This window comes from Lepidochelys kempii, chromosome 2 (assembly GCF_965140285.1).
Source record: "Lepidochelys kempii isolate rLepKem1 chromosome 2, rLepKem1.hap1, whole genome shotgun sequence".
NCBI lineage: Eukaryota > Metazoa > Chordata > Testudines > Cheloniidae > Lepidochelys > Lepidochelys kempii.
The window spans coordinates 89,522,054-89,549,202 of record NC_136381.1 but is presented as its reverse complement, the minus strand read 5'-3'; the positions used below and the strand labels follow the sequence as shown (position 1 = coordinate 89,549,202).

At 41.8% G+C, this 27,149-nt stretch overlaps 2 protein-coding genes and 1 non-coding gene across 3 annotated transcripts in view; 1 reads left to right on the top strand and 2 right to left on the bottom strand.

The window, feature by feature from the left end:
• Positions 1-7,376, top strand: part of APCDD1 (APC down-regulated 1) — a 39,933-nt gene extending 32,557 nt beyond the window's left edge. The window contains exons 4-5 of the mRNA XM_073331606.2: positions 1,795-2,116; positions 3,801-7,376. Of these exons, the coding sequence (XP_073187707.1) occupies positions 1,795-2,116; positions 3,801-4,252 (774 nt within the window). The 3' untranslated portion in view covers positions 4,253-7,376. The remainder of the gene's footprint in view (positions 1-1,794; positions 2,117-3,800) is intronic.
• A 1,995-nt stretch (positions 7,377-9,371) lies between these two features.
• On the bottom strand, positions 9,372-9,444 carry TRNAK-UUU (transfer RNA lysine (anticodon UUU)). The gene has a single exon. It is a non-coding gene; the product is annotated as a tRNA-Lys (tRNA).
• Positions 9,445-22,457: 13,013 nt separating this feature from the next.
• The window catches only part of VAPA (VAMP associated protein A), a 42,332-nt gene continuing 37,640 nt past the window's right edge, over positions 22,458-27,149 (bottom strand). The window contains exon 6 of the mRNA XM_073331611.2: positions 22,458-25,798. Coding sequence (XP_073187712.1) covers positions 25,640-25,798 — 159 coding nt within the window. The 3' untranslated portion in view covers positions 22,458-25,639. The remainder of the gene's footprint in view (positions 25,799-27,149) is intronic.

Sequence of the window (27,149 nt, the reverse complement as noted above, 5' to 3'; positions counted from 1 at the left end):
ACATACCACATCATTGTCTAGTATATGAGCACCAAAAAGTGACACTAGGCCATAAGGGAGACAAGGTGGGTGAGGTAATATCTTTTATTGGACCAACGTCTTAAGAAGAGCTCTGTGTTACCTCAGAAGCCTGTCTCTCTCACCAATAGAAGGTGGTCCAATAATAGATGTCACCTCACCCACCTTGTCTCTCGAATAGCCTGGGACCAACACGACAACAACGACACTGCATAGTAGGCCATAAGATCATAAGAATGGCCATATTGGAACAGACCAATGGTCCATCTAGGAGTATCCTGTCCTCTGACAGTGGCCAATGCCAGATGCTTCAGAGGGAATGAACAGAATTTGATTTCCAATTTTTAAAGGATGCCTTTTTGCCTCTTTTAGTCTCCTGTTTTCTGGTGGCATTTTCTGGTCCTTTTGCAGTTTTTTGTATTTGGGGTGTATATATATCATTTGAGCTTCTATGTTCATTTGTGATGTTTTTAAATAGTTTCCAGGCAGCTTGCAGGCATTTCATTTTTGTCACTGTACCTTTTAATTTCTGTGTAACTAGTGTCCTCATTTTTGTGTAGTTTCCCTTTTTGTACTTAAATGCTACTGTGGTGTTTTCCTTCGGTATTTTTCCCCCTACAAGGATGTTAAATTTAATTACATTATGATTGCTCTGACCGAGTGGTTCAGCTTTATTCAGTTCTTGGACCAGATCCTGTGCTCTGCTTAGGACTAAATCAAGAATTGCTTCTCCCTTTGAGTGTTCCAGGACTACCTGCTCCAAGAAACAGTCATTAATGGAGTCAAAAAATTTTCTCTCTACATCCGCTGCTGAAGTGACATGTACCCAGTCAATATGGGAATAGTTGAAATCCCCCGGTATTATTGTGTTTTCTGTTTTTGTAACCTCTCTAATCTCCCTGAGCATTTCACAGTCACCCTGACCACCCTGGTCACATGGTTGGTAGTATATTTCTGCAGCTATACTCTTACTATTCAAGCATGGAACTTCTATCCATAGAGACTGACTGTCCAAAATGAGTGAAAAGCAAGAAGTAAATCAGTTGTGAAAAATACATTCTCACAGTTTACTCATCAATGGTGTTTTATTAGTAGCACACAGGAGAAAGTTGATGTTCTGTTTTTAAGTTTAGGGCCAAACTTTGCTTACACACACCTATGCAACTACATTTAAGTGAGTGGAGTTGCGTGCATGTCATTGAGAGGAGAATTGACAGAGTCCCTTCACGCAGGTACCCTGGAAATGAAATATTTTTGCGTTGATATTTTACACGAAAGCCTAAAGTTTAAATAGCAGGATATTAATTTTCCAGACTGCTAACCAAATTAAAGTTAGGAGGATGTATGTACATATCCACCGCATCTAAAGTTAATCATTAAAAAGAGGTAATTAATAAAAAGTCAGAGCTGAACATTTCTTTTTAATGAAATGAAGAGCAGGTTTTTAAGGCAACTACTTATGAGTTAGCCATTCTGCCAGCATTATAGATTCAAAGTTTTTTTTCCCTTCCAAATGAAGGAAACAATAAATACCTGAAATAAAATATTTGTTCAAGGTAAACCCATGAGAAGAAATTAATATCTTAACCTTCTCCCTGCTGCAAAATATGCTGTGTGCACCATATTTCAGGTACATCACTCTGACGTACGGAATCTACAGTAAAATGAGGCAAACATTTGAAATCCTTAGATGTGAGGTTGATTTCAACATGACACAAACATCATGGTCTTCACTGAGGAGAGTGTCTAACAGGGTTTTTCTCCACTTTGTTTCAGAATCATGATCATACCTGTATAGCATGTAGAATCATTTACCGGTCAGATGAGCATCATCCTCCAATCTTACCTCCAAAGGCCGATTTGACTATTGGATTGCATGGAGAATGGGTGAGCCAGCGCTGTGAGGTGCGTCCTGAAGTCCTCTTTCTCACCAGGCACTTCATCTTCCACGACAACAACAACACCTGGGAAGGTCATTATTACCACTACTCTGATCCCATCTGTAAGCACCCCACCTTTACCATCTATGCCAAAGGGCGCTACAGCAGGGGAGTGTACTCTTCCAAAGTGATGGGAGGAACAGAGTTTGTGTTTAAAGGTACGACCGCTACGTTGCGCAGTTTTGTTCCATCACTGAGAAAGCAGATAGGTTGTTCGTAGCTGGGTGAAAGTTGCCAATGATAAGAATTCAAAATTGGTATAGTGTCAAGAACTTCCCAAGCTGATATGCAAACTATGCAGAGGGGTCACGTCTCTCTCACACACACACACACACAGAAATGCAGCAACTTCTGAGACAAAATGTAGTAACTTTTAAATGCACAGCAAAACTACAAAACAGCTTCAGTCACTAAGTGAAGAATATCTATTGAAGCATATGGGCAGAATTCAGTTATCCAAATGGTGAGATAAATGTGGTGAAAGCACTCTCCTCTTATAAAGAATACTGTAGAATCTTTCACAGCAAGAGAGCAGTAGCTTTAGCATCTTAAGACAAAAAGACAATCCCTCCCCCCTTGGTATCACCCTGGAAAATTGCTTCAGCATTGACAATGTCACCTATGGAATCACCACCAAGCACTGACTATACCTTTCTGCTTAGCTTGAGATCTGGCAAGATTCACAGGCCCCTGTGGTCTAACTTGAAATAACATTTGAGAAGCCTCATATGCCCTTTTAGACTCTCCTATGTCTCCAATTTAGGAAAGAGCCTGACTGGAGGAACTAACAGATTAGGACAGAATTTCCAAAGGAGCCTAAGGGTTGCTCCAGTCTGGCAGAGGTTCTGCTCACAAAAGCAACACAGAGCCGTGGTTGGTTACCTGGAAATAATTACGTGGGGTGAAAACTTCAGTAAGGTCAGCATTTCACCCATGCTGCTTATTTATAATGTATTGTTCAACGTGCTGCTGAACATATGAGAATCCAGCACTAGAAAACCAAGAGGATGAACTGTTAGTTTTCTTCAGTTGACCTTTGTGTAGCACCTGGGAAATAATATGGATCGTGAGACCACCCAAACACATACACGGTTATAAAATCTCAACATGAAAATTCTGAGAAGTTCTGCTTTAAAAAAATTCTGGAATCACATATACGTTGCTAATATCCTACAGCAGAATTTACATTTCTGGAGGGTTGTGAAGGATTTTGTTTTATTTTTGGTGAAGTTTGACAATGCTAATCCACTGAAAACCCCAGTTCTCTTTTTATGTAACATACTGGGCCAAATTCATCCGTAGTGCAAACTCCATTTAAGTTCCCCTAAACCCATTCAGTTTAGCTTTTCTTCAGGTCTGTTGCAATTGAGCTGATGAAAATCAGCGCTTACATGCCAAACTCCACTGAAATCTGGTCAGCATAGCTAGAATTGCAGAAAGTTGTAAGACTTATGTTTGAAATTATACACTGCGGTTATTTTTAAGACATGGGATAGGGTATCTCTCTATAATTCAGACCTAAAGATGTAATTCATATGATGGTATGGATAGCCTATGAGAGATGGTGAAACTGTTACATTTTCTGAGGTTTGAGGTGTCCATTTGGAATTTGTTAGGTCATTATCTTTGTGGACTATCTTAAAAATTCTCATGTTGCCCGTGGAACTAATATTAATTAAAATTCTGAGTAAAGTTTTATTGTATCCTTCTTCCTCTGTCTTTATAGCTAAACCAACCAATCGAGAGACTCAAGCCCTTTGTTGCATCTCTGAATTCAGGGCTGTCACCTTGACTTTTGCTTTGTCCCTCAGAGATATTTAGCTTTCTCTTTTTCCTTTACAGTAAATCACATGAAAGTCACCCCCATGGATATAGCTACAGCCTCTCTACTGAATGTCTTCAATGGGAATGAGTGTGGAGCAGAGGGATCATGGCAAGTTGGAGTACAACAGGATGTTACTCATACCAATGGCTGTGTTGCTTTGGGGATCCGCCTACCACACACAGAGTATGAAATCTTCAAAATGGAGCAGGATGCCAGGGGTAGCTACTTATTGTATAATGGCCAGAGACCTAGTGATGGGTCCAGTCCAGACAGACCAGAGAAGAGAGCCACTTCTTATCAGATGCCATTAGTTCAGTGTGCTTCATCAGCACCGAGACCTGAAGAGTCATCAGAGGAGAACAAAATAGACCGCTATAGCAGTGAGGCACCAAAAAAGGACTCCAGTGTATTTGTCCTTACCCTGATGTTGTTTATTTGTACTGTGTCACATTGGAACATTCTCAGTTGAAAGGAAAAATCTATTTTTCATGACTATAAAACTAGGGTTCCATATGCCTGAGGGTTTTTCTTTTCAGAAAGAAAAGGACATTTATTTTCTTGATGCACTGGAATGCCTGAGAACTGTTGTTCTTTTCCTTATTTTTTTCCCCTCCTTGAATCCTGAACGGCACTCGTTTGATGTTTTTGCTTTGAACTTCGTCCAGTCTGATCCCTGGCCTGACATGACTGCACAACAGTAATTGCACTTTACGACTGCAGACGTACTTGGCTTTTTAACTACTATGGTAAACCTAAAGCTCCTGCTTTGGTTGGCTCTGCCATTTTGCTGTTGTGGTTCAGTTCCCCCTAGTACTCAGTTTCTCATCAGAATTTAACTATCAGGAATCACTCTGTATAGTATTGTGTTAATACTGTGATAATGGCTTTAGTCTTATTCTTTAGGACTCTGCTGTAGATATGTATATATAAAGAAACCCTACAAGGATCTATCTTACAGGTTTTACACAAAAGAAAAAAAATATATAAAACTATCCTCCTGTCAGAAGTTAAATGGAAAATTCTCCTAAGTAACATCCAAAGTAATTTAAGCTATTTTTACATATCGTTGTTTAACTTGTAAAAACAACCAAAGGTTTAGTGGGATGTAAGTATTTTTCTCATTCAATTACATTAGGTATGCAATTCATCCCTCCCATTGTATTTACTAACTAGTTACGAAATCAGATAGAGAAAACATTATTTCAGCAGATATGCACAGTATATGTAAGTTGCAGAAGTATTAGTGGATTGCTCCATGCTGTTGTACTCGCTACCCCTTATACCCTTTCTATGCAATGTTCCTGCCTCGAATTTCATTTGGTTAGGGGCAGACAAAATAATGAAGGGGCTGGGACCATAACACAAATCATAAAAAAAACCACCCGTCTGCTAAAGTAGATTAAGAATTGTAAAGTGGCAGTAGGTAGGAAGTAAAGAAAGGATTCTAGCAGCAAACATACCCCCCATGGGCCAAATCATGTCTTCCTCCTTTCAACGTAGAGAGCAGAGAAACAGCAGAAAATTTGAAAAGATGGAGCAAATTTCACCAGAGGGAATGGGGTTTCACAAATACAGAGCACTCCCACCCTTCCTTTCAGTACACAAGCCCCTACACAGGGTCACATTAAGTTTGAGGCTCTACAGGGTTGGGAGGATGTGGCTGGGAAGAAAGGGGGCACACTCAGGGGAGAGCTCCCCTCCACAACATCATGTGAAGGGCATCTGTTTAAAATGGGGAACTAATTCAGTTGAGTCTAGTATCAGCAGGGAAACAAACCCTATTTCAGGGGTGATGGTTATGCTCAGACTCCCCCATTGACTCCTATTTCACAGGCCCCAGAATGTTTTCTGTAGAATTGCCCCCTCTTCACCCGAGTTTTCCAGGCATGGTCTCAGCACTTAAAGACAAACTTTGTGGGAAAGACTCATTAGGTGATCTGGTCCTTCTTTCCATGTGACTATCTAATAGAAACCAAAGTGGTTAAATTAAATAATAATAGTAATAATGGCAGACTTTGAATTACCAGTTTGCGAGGAGTTGGATTTGCATAGTTTTCTTAATTAGACCACTTGCTGATGTGACAAAAGTTTAATTCACATCTATGCACAATTCATATTTTCACTACCATAGATATGGTTAAAAAAGGAATCACTAGATGAACATTTTTATATTGCATTAGTATAGGAATTCAATCTGGGACTTTTCCAGTTCACTTCTAATATTGCCTGTGAAACATAATGTCCAGGTATATAGTTATGAACAAGGTCCTTTGCATATTCATCGGCTGTGTTTTTTTTTTTTTTCAAATGAAAAAAAGAAATGCCTCCCTGTGTCCATACACAATGTATATTGTTTTAAATATGGTTATTATTAGTTACCCATTAGCTTGTCTTCAATATTACATGGCTGAGATAGGAACAAATCTTCAAAATTACAAGTAAAATATGCCATCTCTGTTCTCTACAAGATGTATGCGGTTAGGTCACATATGCAAATGAGATAGCTGAGAATTGCACAAGTTATTGATCCTTTAATTTCATCACACTCATTTAAGTTGTATAGCACCATGTACACCTATGGCACAATACAAATAAATTCCAATCTATAGTTTGTGTCACGTGGCTCCACAGCCTGTCAGCCTAAGGTGTAAAGGCTCAGTAATGGAGGACCTGTGAATGGAGTAATGTATATCATATAGGTTCAAATACTTTTAAAAAGTGAAAGGATAAAACAAGGGGTTTTTCGCAGCCGTGCAACTTGACACTGGAGTTCTGTAGCAACATTGTTACATTCCGGCCCAGAAGAAGTCATTGCACCCAAAATAAAAAACCCAGAATATAACCAACGAGAGAAAGAAGCCGTTGTGCAAATCATTTTTACACGTATTTTTTTTAAAAACTAACTTCTCTCAAAGCACAAAAGGGAACAAAGACAAAAAAAGTGATCAGAAGACTCCTTGTGTGTTTTACTACAGTTTACACATTGTGCCTGCTGTCGTAGGTCAGAACATGGCGGGAGTCCATATTTTGAGATGTAAAGTCATCCTTGTCAATGGTGGAGTGCATTAGCTTAAAGCCCAGGATTTTAAAAAAAAACTATAATTTTATTTTTGTAAAGTTATAGAAAATATTTTTCTTCCCAATTTAGTATTCCAGATTAAACTGCCAGGGAACTTTGAGCACTTGTTAAAATACTGATTGAAATAAAAGACTCAGTGAAGAACTAAGAATTCCTCAGTATCTTATCTGTAATGGTTGTGTTTTGTCTCCTTTCCACCTGTAAAGGATAAAAAGCCTCTTGGTAAATTACACCCAAGCTAGATTGAACCCCTTTATCTAATAATTTAGCTGCAGAAAACAGATTTTATTATCTAGTAAAGAGTATTTTGCTTCAGATCACCTCAGCTGAGGTTAGAAAGAGCTCTGATGAATGAACACAGGTATCATTATTTAAGTTTCAAACTAAAACTCTTCAGGTTCTTTTGATAAAATGGACTGAAATATGCGCTGAAAGCACACAAGGAATGATACTGTTGGCCTAAGAGGACTGTACAGTCATCCAGTCAGAACAAAGGGTGTGAGACAAAATATTTTCATAAATGAGCTCTATTTCTGAAGTCAAATTATTTTGGCAAATTAAAAGGTAGAAAAATTCATTTTGGATCAAACAAAATGTGCTCTTTTGATTTCGACAACTTTTAAATGTTTTTGATTTTTTTTTTTAATCAAAGCAAGTTTTGAAATGAAAAGTCCTTTCAAACACAAAAAATGAAACATTGCAAAAATGCTGAAAGAAAACATTTAGCTTTTTTCAGAATGTTTTTCCAGTTGAAACGAGTGAGCAAAATCAAGACCAATTTCTGAAACATTTTGGTGTCACTGAATCTGCATCCCCCTTTGCTTCCCCTCCCCTCCCTTCCCCGCCCCACCCCCCCCCCCCCCCCAAAAAAAAAAAAAAAAAGTGTGTGTGGAAAAACTTTTCCCAGCTCTAGTCAGGTCTTTGCAATTTAAAAGAAATTCTACTGAAAAATGAGAGCAAAAACTGCACAGGATAATCATTTCTTCATTCAATACATTAAAGGCTTTCATCTTGAAGTGTTTGCAAAGTAATGGCAGCACAAATTAACACTGAGATAATCTATATAAGCAAACTGAATGGAATTCAATAGATTTGTCTATATAAGCAGTATGGCATTAGGCCATATATATCACAGGTTAGACAAATTCCAGAAAGAGAATAAAATGGATATATTAAATGTCTCTAGACATTTCACTGATTTCTCTAAATCCTAACCATATTCCCAAATAATTTTTTTCCCTCTCAACCACAAGCACTAATATTTTGGAGACTATAGGAGGCAAACAATAAAACAGTAAATTTGCATTAGTTTAATTTGATTAACTGCATAATAATATATATTTCTAGATTCAGTCATATCTTCCAGTAAGTAAATGTGTTAATAAGCCACCATAATACCTCCGATCCATGAAACTCCACATACCAAATATTTTGCTTCAAAATGAAATACAGACCCCAAAGTTTTATCACATGTATTGTGACTTTAAAGTTATCTTAAAGACTTAATCAATTGATCTTGTGACATCTCCATACCAGAATCTTTAAGCAGTTCATTAGGTAATTTAGAACTCACTGGAAGAAATTAAGCTCTCTCAAACAAAATAGTGGATAGGCATAAGAAAATATTGCCATCTAGTGGTAACAGCTTGCCTTATATTAATTCACTAATTAAGTCCTACCACCACACATTACACCAGTGGTCCCCTAACTTTTCTTCTTGTGTCCCCCTCTTACCAGTAATAGAATGGGTCTGTGCACCCCTCTCCCTCCTGGCCAGGAGCAGAGTCGCAGCTAGGCTAGGGGCTGTGACTGGAAGCCGGGTGCCGGCCGCTGAGAGGGGGCCAGGGGCCAGTGGCCAAGAGCAGGGGCCAGCAGCTGAGCTGCAATCAGACGCAGGGACAGGCCTGAGACAGGAGCGGAACAAGGGCCACAGATGTGGCTGGGGGCAGGGCTAGAGCAGAGTGGGGGGCAAAGTAAAGCTGAATGGTGCTCCCGCCCTGCCTCCTCGTGGGGTCTGGCCAGGCCCGACTGTGACCCCCCTACCTTCCCCAACATTCCTCCACGCTACACAGAGAAACACCAGAGCTCATTGTTATTCTCTTCGTATTAAGCAAACATTTATCCTTAAAAATAATTAAATAGGTGCTAAATATCTAGCTACAGATTTAAAGATGATCCATTAATTATGTGAAAAGTTTGCATATCCTTAATTTGGAGCCTTTGTGTGCGTGCATGATGATACAGTCTTTAATTATGCAATCATAGAATCAGGGTTGGTAGGGACCTCAGGAGGTCATCTAGTCCAACCCCCTGCTCCAAGCAGGACCAATCCCCATTTTTGCCCCAGGTCCCTAAATGACCCCCTCAAGGATTAAATTTACAACCCTGCGTTTAGCAGGCCAATGCTCAAATCACCGAGCTACCCCTCCCCGCTAAAGAAAGGAGTAACATGAAGCAGGACATGCCTTCTGAAGATCTTGGAGGATGCCACATGGGGACAAGTTCTGCATGCCTGACCAGGGACTTGAACCCTGGACCCTCAGATTAAAAGTCTGCTGTTCTACCAACTGAGCTAGCCAGGCTCATCACGTACTATTTTTTCGCCACAGGACCCCTGTATCATTCAGTGCACATGATGGCGCATGCTCTGGGAATGAATCAGGATTTTAGAGTGAAGACGACAGTCTCTAGGACCCCGATTCATTTCTTGCAGAAACTGAAAGATGTGTATGAGGCAGGGAACTTTAAGAAGGGAAAGGATGGTCTCATGGTTAAGGCAGTTGAATTCTACCCTGGAGAACTGAATTCTAACCCTGCCTCTACCACGGAGTTCCTATGTGAAGCTAGGCAAGTCACTTAAATTGAATGTATATAAAATACCTACAAGGAATCCCTTCTCCAACTCCCTCTCCAAAGTACTGAAAAACTTGGCTTGTCTGCATAGACTGTAAGCTTATCTGCCATTTCTATGGGGTTTTAAAAGCCGTGAAATGGATCACTTTGTTGTTACCTTGTCAAATGCTGCACATATACTATACATCAATATTTCATTAAAAAAGGTATATGTACATACACCACACACACGCCATGGCATAGTATAAAGGCTTTATCAGCATATATTAGGCATGATAACGTTACTCGTGAATGCTGAAGCCACAAGTTATGCGAGTGATCCCAAATGAGGACCAATTAATACCGTAATACACCAAGCCAATGCCAGTATTTTTACATCAGACCATCATATAGTCTGCATGCACCACAGGTTACAGGAAAACTATTTTACAATTACTTAAGAAAAAAATTATTAGGACCATTTTGTTGTCTCATTCTGCCTATAAAACCAGGTGCCTTAATTGCCACGAATCCAAACATATGGCTCAGAGCGAGCTATGAATAACATCTGATTAGATTTTCTGTACCTAAACTACCTTGGCTTTAAGGTCTGATCTCTCAGGTAAAAGCAGATGCCGTGTCACACATTGGAATGCTATGGATGTTCTTTTTCTAGAGCCCTAAGGCTCCTATTCCTATCTCTGCAGGGTCAAGCTATTGGACCTGAAACCTTTCCACAACTGAATAGGCTCTTAGGGAAGTGACATTTCAGGAAAGGTAATTCCACTTTTGGTGAGAAAGAAGGAAACATTTCTCTGGCAGGTTGCTCCAGAAACATGAGTGACCCTGAATCAGCTCAGAAGTTTGAAATGTCAGCAGTTCTGGCAGAAGATGAACAGAGGAAAACTGAAGAAATCAGATGTGTGTGATAAAATTCAGAACAGTGAGATACTCACAGCTCCTCTATTTATCACATGGCTCCACAGTTATATAGATACGTAAAAATACATATATGCACAGACATACAAAGAGTACATAAGACATCTTTATAGCTATAAAATCATTTAAAGAAGAAAATGCCTTGACCATAGGATCAACCTGTCTGGGACCCAGACACACTGTTCTGTTCCTGGCTCTGCCACAAATTATTGTGGGACCTAGCAGAAGTCAGTCTCTCTGTGCCTTTGTTTCCCTATCTTTGTCATAAGGATAACAAGTATAAATTTGCTAATATTTGTGACGCACTGCAGTGGAGCAGTCAAGGGGGGAGGGGAGCAAGTAGGACTGTACCTAGGTTGATATTTCCTGGAGTTGCAACATTTCTTCCCTATGACTTAACTGGTTCCAGCTTAACTGCATGGAAACGGCTATGTTCCAAGTTGTGAAAAGGCATTTGAGAACAGGCCAGCCTTTCATTCTGGTGCCTTTGATATGAAACAATTAGGGATATTTTAACAAGTACATTGACACTCTTTTCCAATGTAATTCCAAATTAAATGAATCTGGTTTCCTTGGAGGGGAAAAATCATTTTAATCAGGAAAATAATCTTTAAGTGAAGCTGGAGCACCGGGAGAAGGGCATAAGGGCCATAGTTTATGGTCCAGCAGAAAGGGCTGAGAATTTGGAGGCAGTGCCAAGGGGTTGAATGTCAGACCAAAAGCCTGAGGTTAGGCTGCGATAGTCATGCGAGTTGGGTGACCGTACATCCTAGTTTTCTGGGATTCTTTTTGTTTACAGGCCTGTCCGTGACTGGATTTGCTAACCCCAGTTCTTCCCGCTTTTCGTTTAGTCCCCTCCCCCACAGGATGTACAGACTGTTGCTGAACTGAACCACAGGAGTACAGCAGATCAACACCTCAGCCAAGTATATAAGTCCGCTCTAATGGAGAGGGACAGGAGAGAAATATGGGGATTTCTGGCACCTATCCATATATTGAGGGATGAGGCAACCAAACTTTATTGGCTGCTTCAACCCTCAGTAAGTATATTGGCTGAACTTTCCCAAGGAGGTAAGTGGAGCAAAGGAGGAAAAGGCTACTTACTGGGACTGGTTCCATGACGAACTCGCAGCTGGCTATCCTCAACTGGAGGCCTCCTTCAGCATAGATTTTCCTGCCAAAGAGGTCCATGTGTTTGGCCTCCTTAGCCTTGGGGGCCAGTGCCTGTTGCCCCGGCACTCCTTTTCATTCACTGCTGAGACCACCAGGGAGCAACGGTGTGGGTGAGAGAATAACTACTTGGTTCCCTTAGACGGGACAAAGTACTTCCTCTCTATGTCCCTGGCAGTGGGCGGAATGGAGGCTGGAATCTGCCACAGGCTTTTATTATTATTTTGTATGGTCTTTATTAATGATACCACCACCCAGGACGGACCTTCTGGCGCAAGGATGTTTACCACTGGGTCCTCTGTTTCAGTCACTTCCTCTGCCTGCAGGCCCATGTTGAGGGCAATGCGGTGGAGCAGGTCTTGGTACGCCCTGTGGTCAATGGCCGGGGGTCCTGAAACTGATGCTCCTGCCACCATCTCATTGGGCAAGGTTGATTATGTGGCAAGTGGAGGTACAAGGTCCTCATGGCCCTTTACGTGCCTGGGTTGCTCCTGTGCTGAGCTAGGCTCCTCTACTGGCTCAGCAGGGGCGGATGTCTCCTGGGCGATCGGTAGGTCCCAGGCTGGTTCTGTCAATACCTCTGTAGTCTGGGGGGGCGGTCTGGAGAGAGCAGCTTCTGCTCCCCAAGGGGCAGATCTATCTTTAGGTGACTGGGAAAGGTGGCGTCCTGAGATCACAGACCTAGAAGCCCTAGAAGGGGTACCCTGGGCCAGATAGTAAGCTCGGGGGTTCCAAAAGGGCCATTGTGCAGGAGATGGCCACTGTGGCTGCCAGGCCGCCTTCACATCCCTTCAGCCCTACCAGGACTTATGCCAACTGTGCCTCGAATAGTATGAGTCTGCATCAGACTCTGAGGATCCTGAGGGTGATGACCACGGTGGTGCTGAAGACCCCTGTGCCGGTGCTCGGTGCCGTGTAGTGGAGGTAGGGGACCAGTGCCATGACGACCTCACCGAGAATCGGTGCCGGCTGTCTCGTGACAGAGACCGGTGCCATAGGTCCGGCGCTGGTGAATGGCTCCTGTGCTCTGGTCCCACATGCCGGTGCTGGTCCTGTGATGGCGTCATGGAATGGTGTTGACCCACAGTGCCGGGGAGATAGATCACCATGTCCCCGGCGCCATGCGTGTTCCCACTGAAGCCGGTGCCGGGGAATTGTGGTGCGGTGATGGGGACCTGGAGCAGTGCCAGGTGCGGTGCCGGTCCGTCAACTGGGAGCGCTGCATCATGGCAGACTTGCCTCTGGACGGTACCAGTCTCAACAGTGCCAGAGGCTTGTCTCTAATGGCTCAGGGCTGAGCTGCCATCATCTCAAATGTGCCCGCGGTGGAGGGTGGCTCCAACACCTCCACCTGGCAATACCCTTCCGGAGAGTCAGTGAGAGCCAGACTCGATGGTGCCTTCTGGGGCGCCGGAATTGACAGCACAGACACTTGCTGCCTAGGAGCCAGGTCCTTCCTCTGGTGTAGTGAAGCATCCCCTGGCAGTCCCACAGCGCTCTGAGGAGAGTGCCCTCCGTCAGCCTTTTTGCACTTGTGGGGCACCGGAGAAGTAGAGCAGTGCTGGGCCGCTGGGCCTTGTTGTGGTGCCGGGGATTGCCGGTGCTGAGGGTCTCTCATGCTAGAGTCCTTCCTCGGCACTGATTTGTGGACCAATGCAGGAGCGCTCCGCACTGAAGCGCTCGGACCCGAGCCTTGGCAGGTAGGTGCTGCTGGACAGAGTCCGGCCTCCATGAGCAGCTGTTTTAAATGGAAGTCACACTCCTTTTTAGTCCTGGGCTTCAAAACCCTACAGATCTTGCAGCACTTGGACTGATGTGCCTCCCCCAGACACCTCAGGCAACAGTTGTGGGGGTGGCTATTTGGCATGGGCTTGTGGCATACACTGCACGACTTAAAGCCTTGGGCTCGCAGCATCCCCTGGAGCCCAAGAAGGGGTGAAGGGATAGGGACTATCCCGCTCACCAACCTCGATGCTAACTATACTAACAACAACTATTGTACAAGAAACAAGAGAGAGAACTAGATAACTAAGCTAAGGGAGCACTTGTGAGGCAAGCGAGACGCAGTTCCAACTGCCGCCATGGACAGTTAAGAAGGAACTGAAGGGGGGTTGGGTCAGCAGTGTCATAGATTGAGCGCCACGAAGGCGCCACTCCAGGAGACTCCCCAGCTGACCCAACAGGAGCTGCTAAGGGGGAAAGTTTCCCACAGCCGTCCACGCAGCGTGAGCACACCTGGTTAGAACTGACAAGAACAAGTATTCAAAGAAGAACTGGATTGCGTAGGCCAATCTGACAGTGTCTAGGACTCAGCTGTGGGAGGTAATAGTGTCCCATGCATTGTAAAAGCCAGCTAGCCTGTCCCCAAAGGGACAGGGGGATGGAATAATGACTGGACTAGTTCTCACATCAAAGGAGTCAAAATGGGCATTTGGCCTGAGCCAAGGGAGGGTGCGTGGACTGCCCGAAGCCCAAGCCCAACTATTTCCTCTTATGGGATTTATCCCTCTTTCTAAGCCAGTCCCATTGTGGGGGGGGTGGGGAAGGTTGCACAAAGGAATGCTGTAGGTGATATTGTTGCTTCTGTTGTGCCCCATAGCAGCGTCTTTGCATGGATAGCACCGGAATCCTTGAAAGAGTGCAAAATGTCATCAGTCTTGTCTGACAGAAAGACTCAGCCATCCAAAGGCAAGTCTTGGATGGCCTTCTGGATATCCAGAGAGATACCAGAGTTTTGCAACCAGGAAGACCTCCTCGTAGTTACTGCAGAGGCCATAATCCTAGCCAAGGTGTCCGCCAAGGATGGACTGCAGGGACATTTTGGTCACCAAGAAGCCTTCTGCAAACGAACACCCGGAATGCCTCACTTGAGGCCTTGGGGAATTGGTCCTCAAATTTAGCCAGGGTTGACCAATTGAGGAAATCTTACTTGGCCAGCAAAGCCTGTTGATTTGCAATCCTCATCTGTAAAGATGATGAGGTATAGATCCTCCTGCCCAGACAATCCAACCACTTGGAGTCTCCATCTCTTGGGGTACTTGAATCTACCCTGTCAGGCCCTGTCATTTACCACTGTTACAACCAGGGAATTCAGGGCCAGGTGGGAATAGAACCCGTCAAATCCCTGCATAGGAACAAAGTAGCACTTTTCCAATTGTTTTGCCACTGGAGATACCAAAGCCACAGGGCACTCACCAGCTCAAGGAGCGTATCACTGATTGGGAGGGCTGCTCTTCTTGGGACAATGGACTATAAATGTCCACCAGTTTGTACATTTTGTCTTGGAGGAACGACACCTGGATGCCCAGCTATGCAACTTATGTGGCATAAAAGGTCCTGGTATGCCCTAAAGTCTTCCAGAATAGAAGGGGAGAACAAACCAGGCCGCAGAGCATTGTTCAGCAATGAAGACAAAGTTCTCAGATGAGCCAAAACCAGCTCTTGCTCCCAGAAAGTCATACCCGGAAGGGAGGACTCCATTGGCTCCCCAGAGAGGAAAACCATCTATGCCTGGGCTCATGGTTGAGCCAAAACAACCACCAATCTGGCGGGTGACTTCGGCATCAAGCGGAATGAAGAGTAAGATCTCTGCAAACGAGGAGTGTCCCACTGACTCCAAGGCCATTGATAGGGGTTGGTCATTGGTGGCCCACATGAGGCCAGGCCAGGGTCCTCCATCCTGGCTACAGGGCACACACCAACCCTGGGAGCCATACTGGTCCATTGGCAGCCTCCAGAGTTCATCAGGTGATGTAGAGTTGGAGGATGACTATTACAACTCTGAATGAGAGCCCCGGGTTCTTGGTGACATGGGAAGAGCAATGTCCAATTCATCCATCACCCAGCATGAGGCAGGAATTGGCACCCCCAATGAAGGCGGTACTATCGGTACTGAGCATGCCAGTGCCACAGGCAGAATTGGTCCCAGTGGAAACTGCAGTACTGGAGCACCCAAATGCACTGATGTAAAAGGTGTGAGAGCCACAATCAAAACACTTGCGGCATCAAATGCGGTGGTGCTGAAGAGGGTCCCCCAGTGCAGAGGTCCCCATGCACTAATTCTGGTACCAGCTCCATCCCCACCATGGCAAGGGAGCTAGATGCAGTGCTGACAGACATGGAGATCCAGTGGCTCACTCCATTGACGGGGCCATAGGTGGCACAGCCCTAGGAAAGTCCTAGACCAAGCCTGAGATCAGGACCAAAAGGCAGAGGAGGTCTGTGGCTGCCTGATATGGCAATGACACAGATGCAGTCAGTACCAGCATCTCCCTTGGTGGTACCAGACTCATGTCTGGAGGCTAGAACCGGAGTCAATGGTACGGAGTTTCTGCCCTTCCTATTCAGTATTCAGAAGTGCTCACGCCTTCCCATATGCTGGTCCTGGATGAGGCAGACAAGTCGCCCTATTACCTGGAGTGGTCACGATCGATCCGATGACACCTCTTCCTCGGTGCCGACGGAGAACAGTTCCTCCATCTCTTCAGCAAGGCACCTGCCTCAGAACGAGAGGCAGCAGTGCCCTCCCAGCCAGAGGGTGATCTTCAGCCCAAGAAGGGCCTCAGTACCAAATCAGGCTATATTGCCTGTTCAAGCAGGTGCTGCTTGAGGTAAAGATCCTGTGCCACCTGAGTGCGCTTCTTAAATGGCTCACAAATAAAATAGAACTCTTTAAGGTGGGCCTCACTGAGACAAAGCAAGGACCGTGTGTTAAGGTTGCTGTTGGGGATTGACCCTCCACACAAAGGAGAGCGTTTCAACTCCAGTGAGGGCATCACTAGGGAATACTCACTGTCAACACTAACTATATCCAATAAATTAGGCTAAAACAAAATGCAAGGTTGTGAGACAACCGCACAGAGCTCCAACTCCAGCCACAGGCGCTGAGAAGGAACTGAGGGGGTTCTGGGTGGTGTCACCTCATATAGCCAGGGGAGGGGCCCCAACTATGAGTGCCTCCCCTCTACATGTACTGCTAGGCAAAAGTCTCTGTCTGGGCACGCACACACCTAATTGGAATTCACATCTGCATCTACTAGATGAAGCAGCAGCCAATCTGAACAGGTTTCTTCCATGGTGTCACTTACCCAGCCTCCCTTACTGCAACCTGCCCACACAGTCCTTCCCAAACCCCTAACCCCACATTTCTATTCCTATCAATCATCTGCCTTGCCCTCCCCCCACCTTTCCAAAACTCCTCTGAAATCTCAGGTTAGGTGTCACCTCCGCCTCCTACCCCCTCCCTGGGCCATGTGACAGATGCCTTGATTTTAAATAATGACTATCTGCTCACCTATACATTAGTTTTGTTCATCCTCAGCATTATGTGCTATTATCTGATCTGCTACTCCCGGCGAAGGCTCCCTTTCTCTTCATTAGCCCAGTCACCTTCTGGTAGGTATTTCAGGTTACGTGTTGGGCATATTTTGATGTTTGGCTGAGTTTTGATGTTTGATGACGGGTTTTGTTTTTTTAAAAAGGAGACTACCATTAGTCTCACACTTTGGCTCCCTAAACTCCCCCAGTAAATACAGTGCATTAAGGTACTGTAAAGGAATTATTCCAGCCAGTGCTCCCCAGACACTGAGCCCTAGCACACCCCCCATCTTATTGTACTCAATGTGGTAACAGATTCTTCCTCTGATATATATTAAACCAGTTGAAATGCCAGCCACTTCCAGCTCCCACCACCACTTGGGAACCATTGATAAAAGCAATGGGTTTATGAATTTTTAAAGTTGCCCATTTATTACAAATTAAAAAATGGGTTGTATTAACCTTCCTAAGAGCCTTATGTTCCTCAAGTACTTTAACTGCAGAATTCAACATCCTTTCAGTCATTGTCATGAACTGCCCTGGAAATCTATATATTCAATCTCTTCCAGACCTTACAGGAAGTGCTTGATGCAGGACTGCCCTCATGGCTTCAGAAAATATGTCTGTAATGCATACAGCTTTATTTTATATTAACTTTACTCGAACTACAAAAATGACAATTGAAAAAAATATTCCCCACTTCCCAATACTACTAGTACAGTAGCTATGCTGTTTGCCCACATGACTTTGAACAGAACCTACTTCTCTTTCCTGTCCTTACTTTGTAGAGCAGATAGATGCAACACACCATCAGCACCACCAAAAGCTTTCCCCCACACGGGATCAGCATTATGCCCCAATACTACCACCATCACCAGGGTACTGGGACCTTTAGCAACTACTTTTGGTGGTATCACCGCTGTACAGTATGCCTATCTACTGATGTGATGAGCCACTCTACAATAAAAGCAACTCCCCAGCCCCAGACTTCCTCAAATCTCCATTCCACCCACTCACCTCATGACTTCAGGAACAAGAAGGTATCAGCCCACTCCTCTTCAAGAAGGTTCGCATGGCGCCCACCAGATAGGTTTCCCCAATTACATACAGCAGCATCTTGGAGACCCAATAGAGCAGTGTCTTCAAGAACCCAAAGAGGTCTGAAGAGGAGGCCATGTGGCACAGTGGACTGAGCACTCAGGAGACCTGGGTTCATTTCTGGCTTTGCCCCTGGTCTGCTGGGTAACTTTAGGCAAACCACTTCACCTAGGTGTCTCAGTTTCCCCATCTGTAAAACGGGGATAATTACACTGAACGTATTTGTAGAGCACTTTTGAGATTTACCACTAAGATGTGCTATATGAGAGCTAGATGTTATCTACCCGGAAAGCAGACTGGGCTTGGAGATCAGCAGCAGCAACCAGCCTGAACATGTTTCACATACATAGATGACACTGGCTATAGTTTGGAGATATTTTAAAAATACATTGGAAGCACTGATCCCCATTTAAAGTTATGATGCCAGGAAAAGGAGATATGGGAGAGGAGCTAATCAGGTTGACAGTATCCCATTCACATGTTTGAACGACCTTGCTGCCTAATTTATATATAGACGTTTTTGTGGTAAGAATGCTCACCCTTGCTAACATCCGTGGAGCTGGGGTGTGAAAATGATCAGAAAACATGGTAACAACAGGGAGAGGGTGGGGGAGGGAGAACAGAACTCACTTTAACAATTGCCCAGACCTCTGTTCTATAATTCATTAGCGAGCATTGAATTGTACTGATGCAGCATTACCAACCCCCAGATTTCAAAAATCATGAGTCAGGCCCTAAAAATTCATGATTTAAAAAAAAAAACCCACTCAATTTGTATGTCAAAACATGTGGAGGGATGGTTATTTGCCATCTGTTTTTTGAGCCCTTGGGGGTAACATACATGTTTTTCTTGGCAACTACGAAGGCTAGAAACTTTTTTAAAATGCAAACGGAAATTCTCATACTCAAATGACTAGCATCTGAAGATTTTTCTTAAAACTCAAGACTTTCCAAAAAATCACAGGAGGGGGTAGTGCTGTTATTAGTCTAAGAATATGTAGCGATCACTGCAAAAATCAGAAGTAATTCGGTGTCTGAGGCAAACAAGAGAAAATCAGTATAGTGCTGAAAGTACGATTTGTGAGAACCACATTACTTCAGAACTCGTGCACCTCACTCAGACTCAAAACCTGAAATTTATGACCAGTGCAGGGATGCATCCTGTCATACAGCAAGTGGTCTCATTTCCTAGATTACCATGGAAGTACCTCTCATTCAGCAATGACCATTAACCACAAGTGTCATTCTATTCTGAAAAAGTGACTAAACATAGCTTTGGTGGCTCCCCAAGTTGGTCATTGATTTCCAAATTAATGTGCTAAGAATGGAAATAACTTTTTTTTCTTAATTTGTCATTTTCTGCAAATACAGCCTAGAATCGAAGATCCAAGAGTGATTCTTTCTCGTGCATGACCATCAGCTGAAACAAAAAAAGACCTATACTACTGAGGGGAAAAGTAGTACTTACGTGCAAATCAACTGTTTTTAGTAGGTTTGCAACAAGGATAGCTGATTGTAACAAAATTCTGTTAATGCACGCTAAGCAACAGAATCCAGCTCACATTTAGCTGTACAGAAGAAAAATAGGCTGTGTGTAACACTACCCTGAAATTCAGACTATAGGAACATGAATAGCCATATGGACTACAATGCTGGGGTGTAATGCCTCCGTGTGGATCAACCCTTTAGTTGATGCCCGCAGTTTCCACACAGGGGAGTTAAAAGCTCAGCACTTTGGTGTGTTCTGCCATTCACAGCCCCATAGTCTGAACCACAGGGCAGCATAGACAAGCCCTATGTTGCCAAAGGTAGCACATAAGAATCAATAGACTAAGAACTGTACCTTGTGCAAGATGCCATTTTCACAGTCACTTTTCTGATGAAATCTACATTTGAGACATGTTTACAAAGACAACCCATCCACTATCTCTACCTATATACTTCTTATATAGACCTCAAAACATGAACAACTTTCAAGTATTTAAAAATAGAAAATTTTATTTCCTCACCTCATGTAAGAAATAGCTTGATTATAGTGTGGTTACATTAGTTGGTTGTGTGTATGTGCAAAGAACTCATTTGAAGGAAAACAGTAAAAAAAAAGAAAAGGAGTACTTGTGGCACCTTAGAGACTAACCAATTTATTTGAGCATGAGCTCAAAGAAAAGTACTCCTTTTCTTTTTGCGAATACAGACTAACACGGCTGTTACTCTGAAACCAGTGAAAAAAAAGTTTTGCATTTACTTGTGTGGTTAATTTTGTGGTCATACTTTCATGTCATACTTATTTCTTTCAGGACTCCAGAACTGTGGAAGTTTGGTCACCTGCACTCAGCCTTTCTGTATTGGTCAATAGCTTAATTATACCTATACTAGTAGAACATAGCTGTCATGGCAAGTCAGTCAAAGAGGGAGAGGTGGTTTCTCTCAAGAAGCTGGGACCAACCCCATGAAGAGAGATGAACACTGGAACAGACCTTGCACTCTGTTCAATGGGAACCAGTTCACAAAGCAAAGTATGGAGTGATTTGTTCAGTGTCCCTGCTAAATGGGCTGCTGTGTTCTGTACTAGGTGTAGTTGTAGCTATGAGAGCACGTGGCTTCCTTCCTAGATATGAATTGCAACAAATAAGCCAGGAGGACATGAATGCAGAACACAATGGCTAGGTCTGTCTCAGACAGAATGAGATAAAACCTTTTGCCATAGATAGAAGTGGCTATTTAGACATCCAGCAGCACCATGGACCACAGGTCTTCCAATATAAGGGCAAATGCCCTTGGTCATGGACAACATTATGAGAGAAATACCATTGGCAGCACCTCAGTCTTGCATGGGTTCACCTTTAGCCAGCTGCTTTTCATCCAGGTGATAAGAATTCAGCAAAGCATTTAAGAAGCTGAGAAATGGTGCTGTTTATGTTTAACTGAAAAGTGGTGTAGAGCAGGATGTCACCTGTGTACTATCGACATATCAGCCTGTGTTGTCTCACCATCTCTCCCAGTGCCTTCACACAGATGTTGAATAAGATGAGGAGAGAACTGCTTTGTAGGACTCAATAGGCAAGCACTTTGGAGATGGAGGACCAGTAGTTCACAATGATTCACTAGATTCCATTTGAAAGGAGGGACTCGAGCAATTTCAGGATGTTTCCATTCAACCATACAGCTTCTTGAAGACAGGACACTTATATTTGGTGACCTATGGAACCAAATGCCACAAAGGTCCAGCAGGTTAAGTATGGATGTTAATTCCATTGTCTATCGATAGGTCATCCAAAGTAACAAGTGCTGTCTCAGTACCATGCCCGAGCCTGAAGTGTAACTGAAGGATCTTAAAAAGAAAAGGAGGACTTGTGGCACCTTAGAGACTAACAAATTTATTTGAGCATAAGCTTTCGTGAGCTACAGCTCACTTTATAGGATGCATGCAGTGGAAAATACCCTTTTCTTTTTGCAGATACAGACTAACATGGCTGCTACTCTGAAGGATCTTAGAGACTGACAGCTGACCTGTGACAGCAGAGATTATTTGCTATCTTTTTGATCTGCTTGCTTAGAAAATGGAGGTTCTATTTTTTAATATCCAAGAAAGGCAGGGGTCAATTAGTAAAGATTATATGCCAACTGCCATCAATACTCCATGATTTCTGGGAATTTGTGGAAATTGATTGAATTCTTGAAAAGAGTGTTTTGTGTTTCTGTTCATGGATTCTGCTTGTTGGTCTTGGTTGTCTATATGGGGTTTTAGTCTGGCTGCAGATGATCTTTTCTGTGAAATAAGAGGATAATATCTCACAGTGAGAGGTGGTATATTCTGGAGTAAATCAGATGCAGTCTGGATTTATGAAGCAATTTAGACTCCTAGAAAGTGCAACAGGGGGACTTTGCTACTTACTAAAGCAGTACACTCCATCGGTCAGAAGGCTGTTGGATGAGTATAAAAGGAAACTGATAAGCCCAGAGGGCTCCAATATAAATACAAAAGAAGGTATGTTATATTATACTTTTACTACAACACTCAGAATATTTTTAGTTTGCTTACTGTATCTGGCTATCCAACATGTGAAAAATGATCACTAACAGTTTACTGCTAACTTTAAGCTTAAATTATTTATCAACACTAACTATAACAAACAAGGCAGTATGGTAAGCTGTACAGCAAACTAGGTACACCTATTTGGCATGGAAACACAGATCTACTGTATCAACTCGAATCAGTGAGTCTCAAAACAAAAAAAGACACTGTCACATTTTTAATAGTTTATTAACACTTTATGCTTTGTAATATCCTTAAAACCTTTATAAGAAGTTTTGCTTACTGATGTTATCCTTTCCCATTTGGCAAAGGCCATTTGCCCCCTGAGAGACACTAACAGAGCTCAAGCTAATGTTTTGTTAGTTTATTTCCTGTATGCACATCCGCTTCAATCATAGCAGGAACATGCAAGGCTCTGACGGACAGTGCTTGTCCACTACTTTTAGAGAAGCAGTAGGAAGCACAAAAAGATTGCACATTGGTGCAAGTTGCAGAGTATTTTTTAAAATGTGCTCGATAAGGTGGGTGGCTAATTTACTAGCGTAATTCTGAAGTAGCTTAAATTTGGGATCTAAATTACTACAGAAATGCATTAAAAGACAATGAAGTATTTTCTATTTAGCTGAATTTCTTAAGTGTTATACATTTTTTAAAGTGCTATATCCATAAAAAATTTAACATACTGTACTACGTATTTGGGATCAAGAGGTTTTTGTTAACATCTTGCCCGAGTGGGCAAGCAAAAATGCAATCTGTGTTCTCCAACAAACAAAAAAAGAAGTTGGGAAACTTGTACATTTAACTTCATACATGACTTTATGGCCTTTATCATTTAACCGTACTCTATTAGCAGTGGGGATTATATTTCCCCATGCTGACATACACAAGTAAGCAGGCACACAAAGTAAGAAGTTCTAACCATTTCAGGAACAGACAAACAATTTAATCCATATTACATAATTCACTGAATACAGTTGATCTCATCCAAAGTCACTCCTGAGAGCAAAATAGTTTTAGCATTACATTTTATATACAGCTATGAAGGATTACTGGAAACCAAAAAAGAGTCTCCTTATATCAGGAGCACCTCATGTTACGTATATTGTTACGATGCCTGTTTGCACTTTTAGTCTGCACATATTACTTCAACCATCACAATTTCCACCTGCTTTGTATTTATAAAAATTCGTATTAATTGGCTGATTTTATAATCATTTTTATCTCAATATAGGTGCCCTTTTCCATTCTAAAGTACTGATGCCAGACATCCAACATAAATGGGCTGCACTGAGAAATGACTCTCTCTGCTCTGTAGCCCTGAAAATGCTGGCCATTATTACAAATCTTTGCATACACTCGTTTATGACTGCTTTGTCCGAAGCAAACTACATCCTGCACACTATACCTTTTCGGTTACTTTACATGTTATCAGCTTTCCTTTAAGGAACAGGCTTATACAGTCAGATGTATCACCATTTTGACAGAGCATAAGTTGGAGAATTGTATTGGTTTCTGAACCAATGGAATCAAAATAATCAAGACTTTAGAATACTTTTCCAGTCATTAAGGTGAGAGGAGACTTGAATGCAGATACTGGAACATACAAATGGAAACATCTGTACTTGCATGCTTTTAAGTGAAAAGATAAGCACTATTTGTATTTTCTTTGTTGTCTTCCTTGTACATATGCAAGATGTTTTTTATAAAAGTTTACCACAGATAGCAATGACAGAACATGATGTAATTATATTTTTCATTAAAAAAGCACGAGAAATCAAAGGCAACCAAGATAATGAATGTTTCCCTAGAACATTTTTCTCAGCTACACAATGTGTGTATACACCAAGGTCTAACACACTTAGCTGCACCACATCAAGTCAAGCTGTCCAAGTACATACACAATTTTTCTTACAGGAGTATATCCCTTCCAGAATTTGTCAGTTTACAAGTAATTCCCTGTGTTGGATTATGCTTAGTCAGAAGTATGGATATATTTTTTTCCAATGCTACCACCTACTTGGTTTTATGACCTGTATATCAGAAATGAGGCAAGACATAAGATTAAGTGCAGGGAAGCATTTCAGACCCAAAAAATGCATTCTCTAAAACTTAGATATACATGGTTAACAACAGGCAGATTTACCAAGAGTTGCATGAAAGTTTTTGTTTGTTTGTTTTTCTGGGAAGTTAAATAATTGAGGCTTGCTCAGCAATCAACTCCTCTGCATCATGGAAATTCATTAGGGGCATTTGAATAGAAAAAAATTTATTTAAGAAAATCAGTTAAAATGGAGTTACAAAGAGAACTGATAGATTAGTAAACTTGAATGATATACCCTTTATGAAACCAAAGGAGAATCAGCCCCTGGAAGACACTCAACAGACCCAAAGATGCAACAGAAGGTTGACTGTTATACACCCACACAATCCAAGTATAAATATTTAAATACCAGATACTGAAAACATTTGTCTCCCAATATTTATACCTGCTGGATACCCACATTATCTCCATGTCTCAAAATAAGTTAGATAATTATCTTTTCTATAGCTGAAAGCAGCCAAAAAACCATTCAGAACTTCATAAATAGAATGGGAACCCTTAATGTTTTTTTCGAGCTTCAAATACAACAGTCTTAGCCAAAGATTGAAAGTAAATTGAAAAATATCCATTTGTTACAAGTAGCAAATTACCATGAACAATGAATTTGTTAGGAATCCCTCTAAAAGTATGACACACAAACAGGCTACCCAGCAGAAAATTTGTTAATTTTATTTCTGTTTTAATGTTAAATATCATGGGACAGGATTGTAAGGATGAAAAACTGCCAATAACTGCCTCACAAGGGATAAGAAAGAAATTCTGCCATGATATTAGCAAAGTAAGGTAAAGGAGAAAATTTACACAGTAAGAGGCACCATTTCCCCCCAGAAAACCTCTCGTCATATTCCTGAACAAGTGGGATTAGCAATCTAATAAATCATTTTTCCAAGAGGTAACAGCAACAGATAAAATTTTAAAGGATTATTAAAATAACATTTACAAGACTCTGAACAATTTTTAAACTCTTATTAAAACCACAGAAAGAAAGAACAATTCTTTATTTATGAATTTTCATAAAGGACTGAATGTGCAACTGACACCTGCTATTGATGATTTAATGTACAATTTTGTCCAGCAGCCGAACAGTTTGTCTTTTTTTTTAAATTGTGTTTTCTAACCGTGCGAGATCGTTAAAGGCAAAGCCTGTATGACGCTGTACACAAAAATGGTCACCTGGGCCATACTACCAATGAAGTGGTAGGTAAACAAATCTTTTTCTGGCCAAGAAAAAAAAAAAGGAAGCTGCACTCTGCATGCTTCTCTCTCTCTCTCTCTCTCTCCCCCTCTACAAGATGAATTTCCCTAGAAAGAATCCAATGAAAATGGCTGCAATTACAACGAGAAGTGAAGGAAGAGGATTGGAGCCATTCTCTCTGAGGGCCAAGGCTGTGGGTGATCCAGATTTATCGGAGTGTGTTACCTTTCTGAGCCTCAAGCCTTCCTCCTGAAAAGGACACATGGAAGAAATTCATGAATATGCAATCATAGTAGTCTGAATGGTGAAAATTTAACCAGGAGACTGAATCTCTTCGGTAAGTATTTAAACAAGGTCATACAAAATTATTTTAGAAGATGAGCTGTACTATTACTTTTTAAATTGAAAAGAACCAAGATACTGCAAGATTCCAAATAAGTGTACATTTATCAAGTTACAAATTCTCTTTTCCAATACCTAATCCACATGTATTCCACCCTGTTTTTGTGTATAACTATTAGTAAAAGTAATAAAACTCTTACCTTGCACACTGAAAAATCCATCTTTAATTTATACAAAAATTTTTAGTAACGGAAACACCCCAATAGCTAATATTTATATTTTGTGGTTTCCCTGTGTGCTCGGATATCACAACTACTGTTTAGGAATTAGCTTTATTTCAGATTTCTTTATACATTAAAATATTATTGACAATATAGGAACTGTCATATACCCAACAGCTACAATGACAACATATAATTGTGTACTGATAAGTTATAATTCTGGAAGTAATACTACTACACAAAGCCAGCAGAAAGCAACACCACACTGAACACAACTAGTAAGTGAACAATCAAGTGATTCTGTAAGCTAAACTTCTGTGATCTGCAATGCTGTTGCATTGGTTCTCAGCTATATGCACTTGAGTATCTAATGAATAGACCCAAAATATTGTGAACACAGATAATAGTGAGTTTTTATGAAAAGCTGTAATGCAGTAGAAACTATAAAGACACTCAGGATGTTTGAGTGCCACCTCAGAAAATGGTACTTCTTATTCCACTACATTTTAAAATATATATATATATATATATAACTGGCATAGTTTCAAATTCTCATCAGTGGAAAGAAAAAGATACTGACCATAAACAACTGATGAGCATTTACATTTAACATTAACTTGTGCTGCACACATTCTTGCATCATGGAATAATAATTCCTAGATAATTTATAAACAGGTTTAAAAGTAAGCTCAGTTACTTCTGAAATTGACACAGAAGTGGAGTTTTTAGATGAGGAGAGAAGTGATAGCTTAGCTAACAGTGCTACTGAAGGAATAGCTACGTGTGATCAATCCCTATTTCTTAGAAGAACAAGAAAATTATATAGCAGATGATCCTTGTTACGCAGATAATTGTACCTACCTTCCAGAACAGACTTTGTTCATTCTAAGTAGTATTCCCCAAAGTATTTCCCCTTTTTACGTTTTATGCAGATAAAACTTCAAAAGTTAAGTTTTATCTGCATGCATTTATACAAATCTATGTCTTTTAATCACCTGTTTAAGAGAAACTAATTTTAATCTGAAACTCATTAGAAC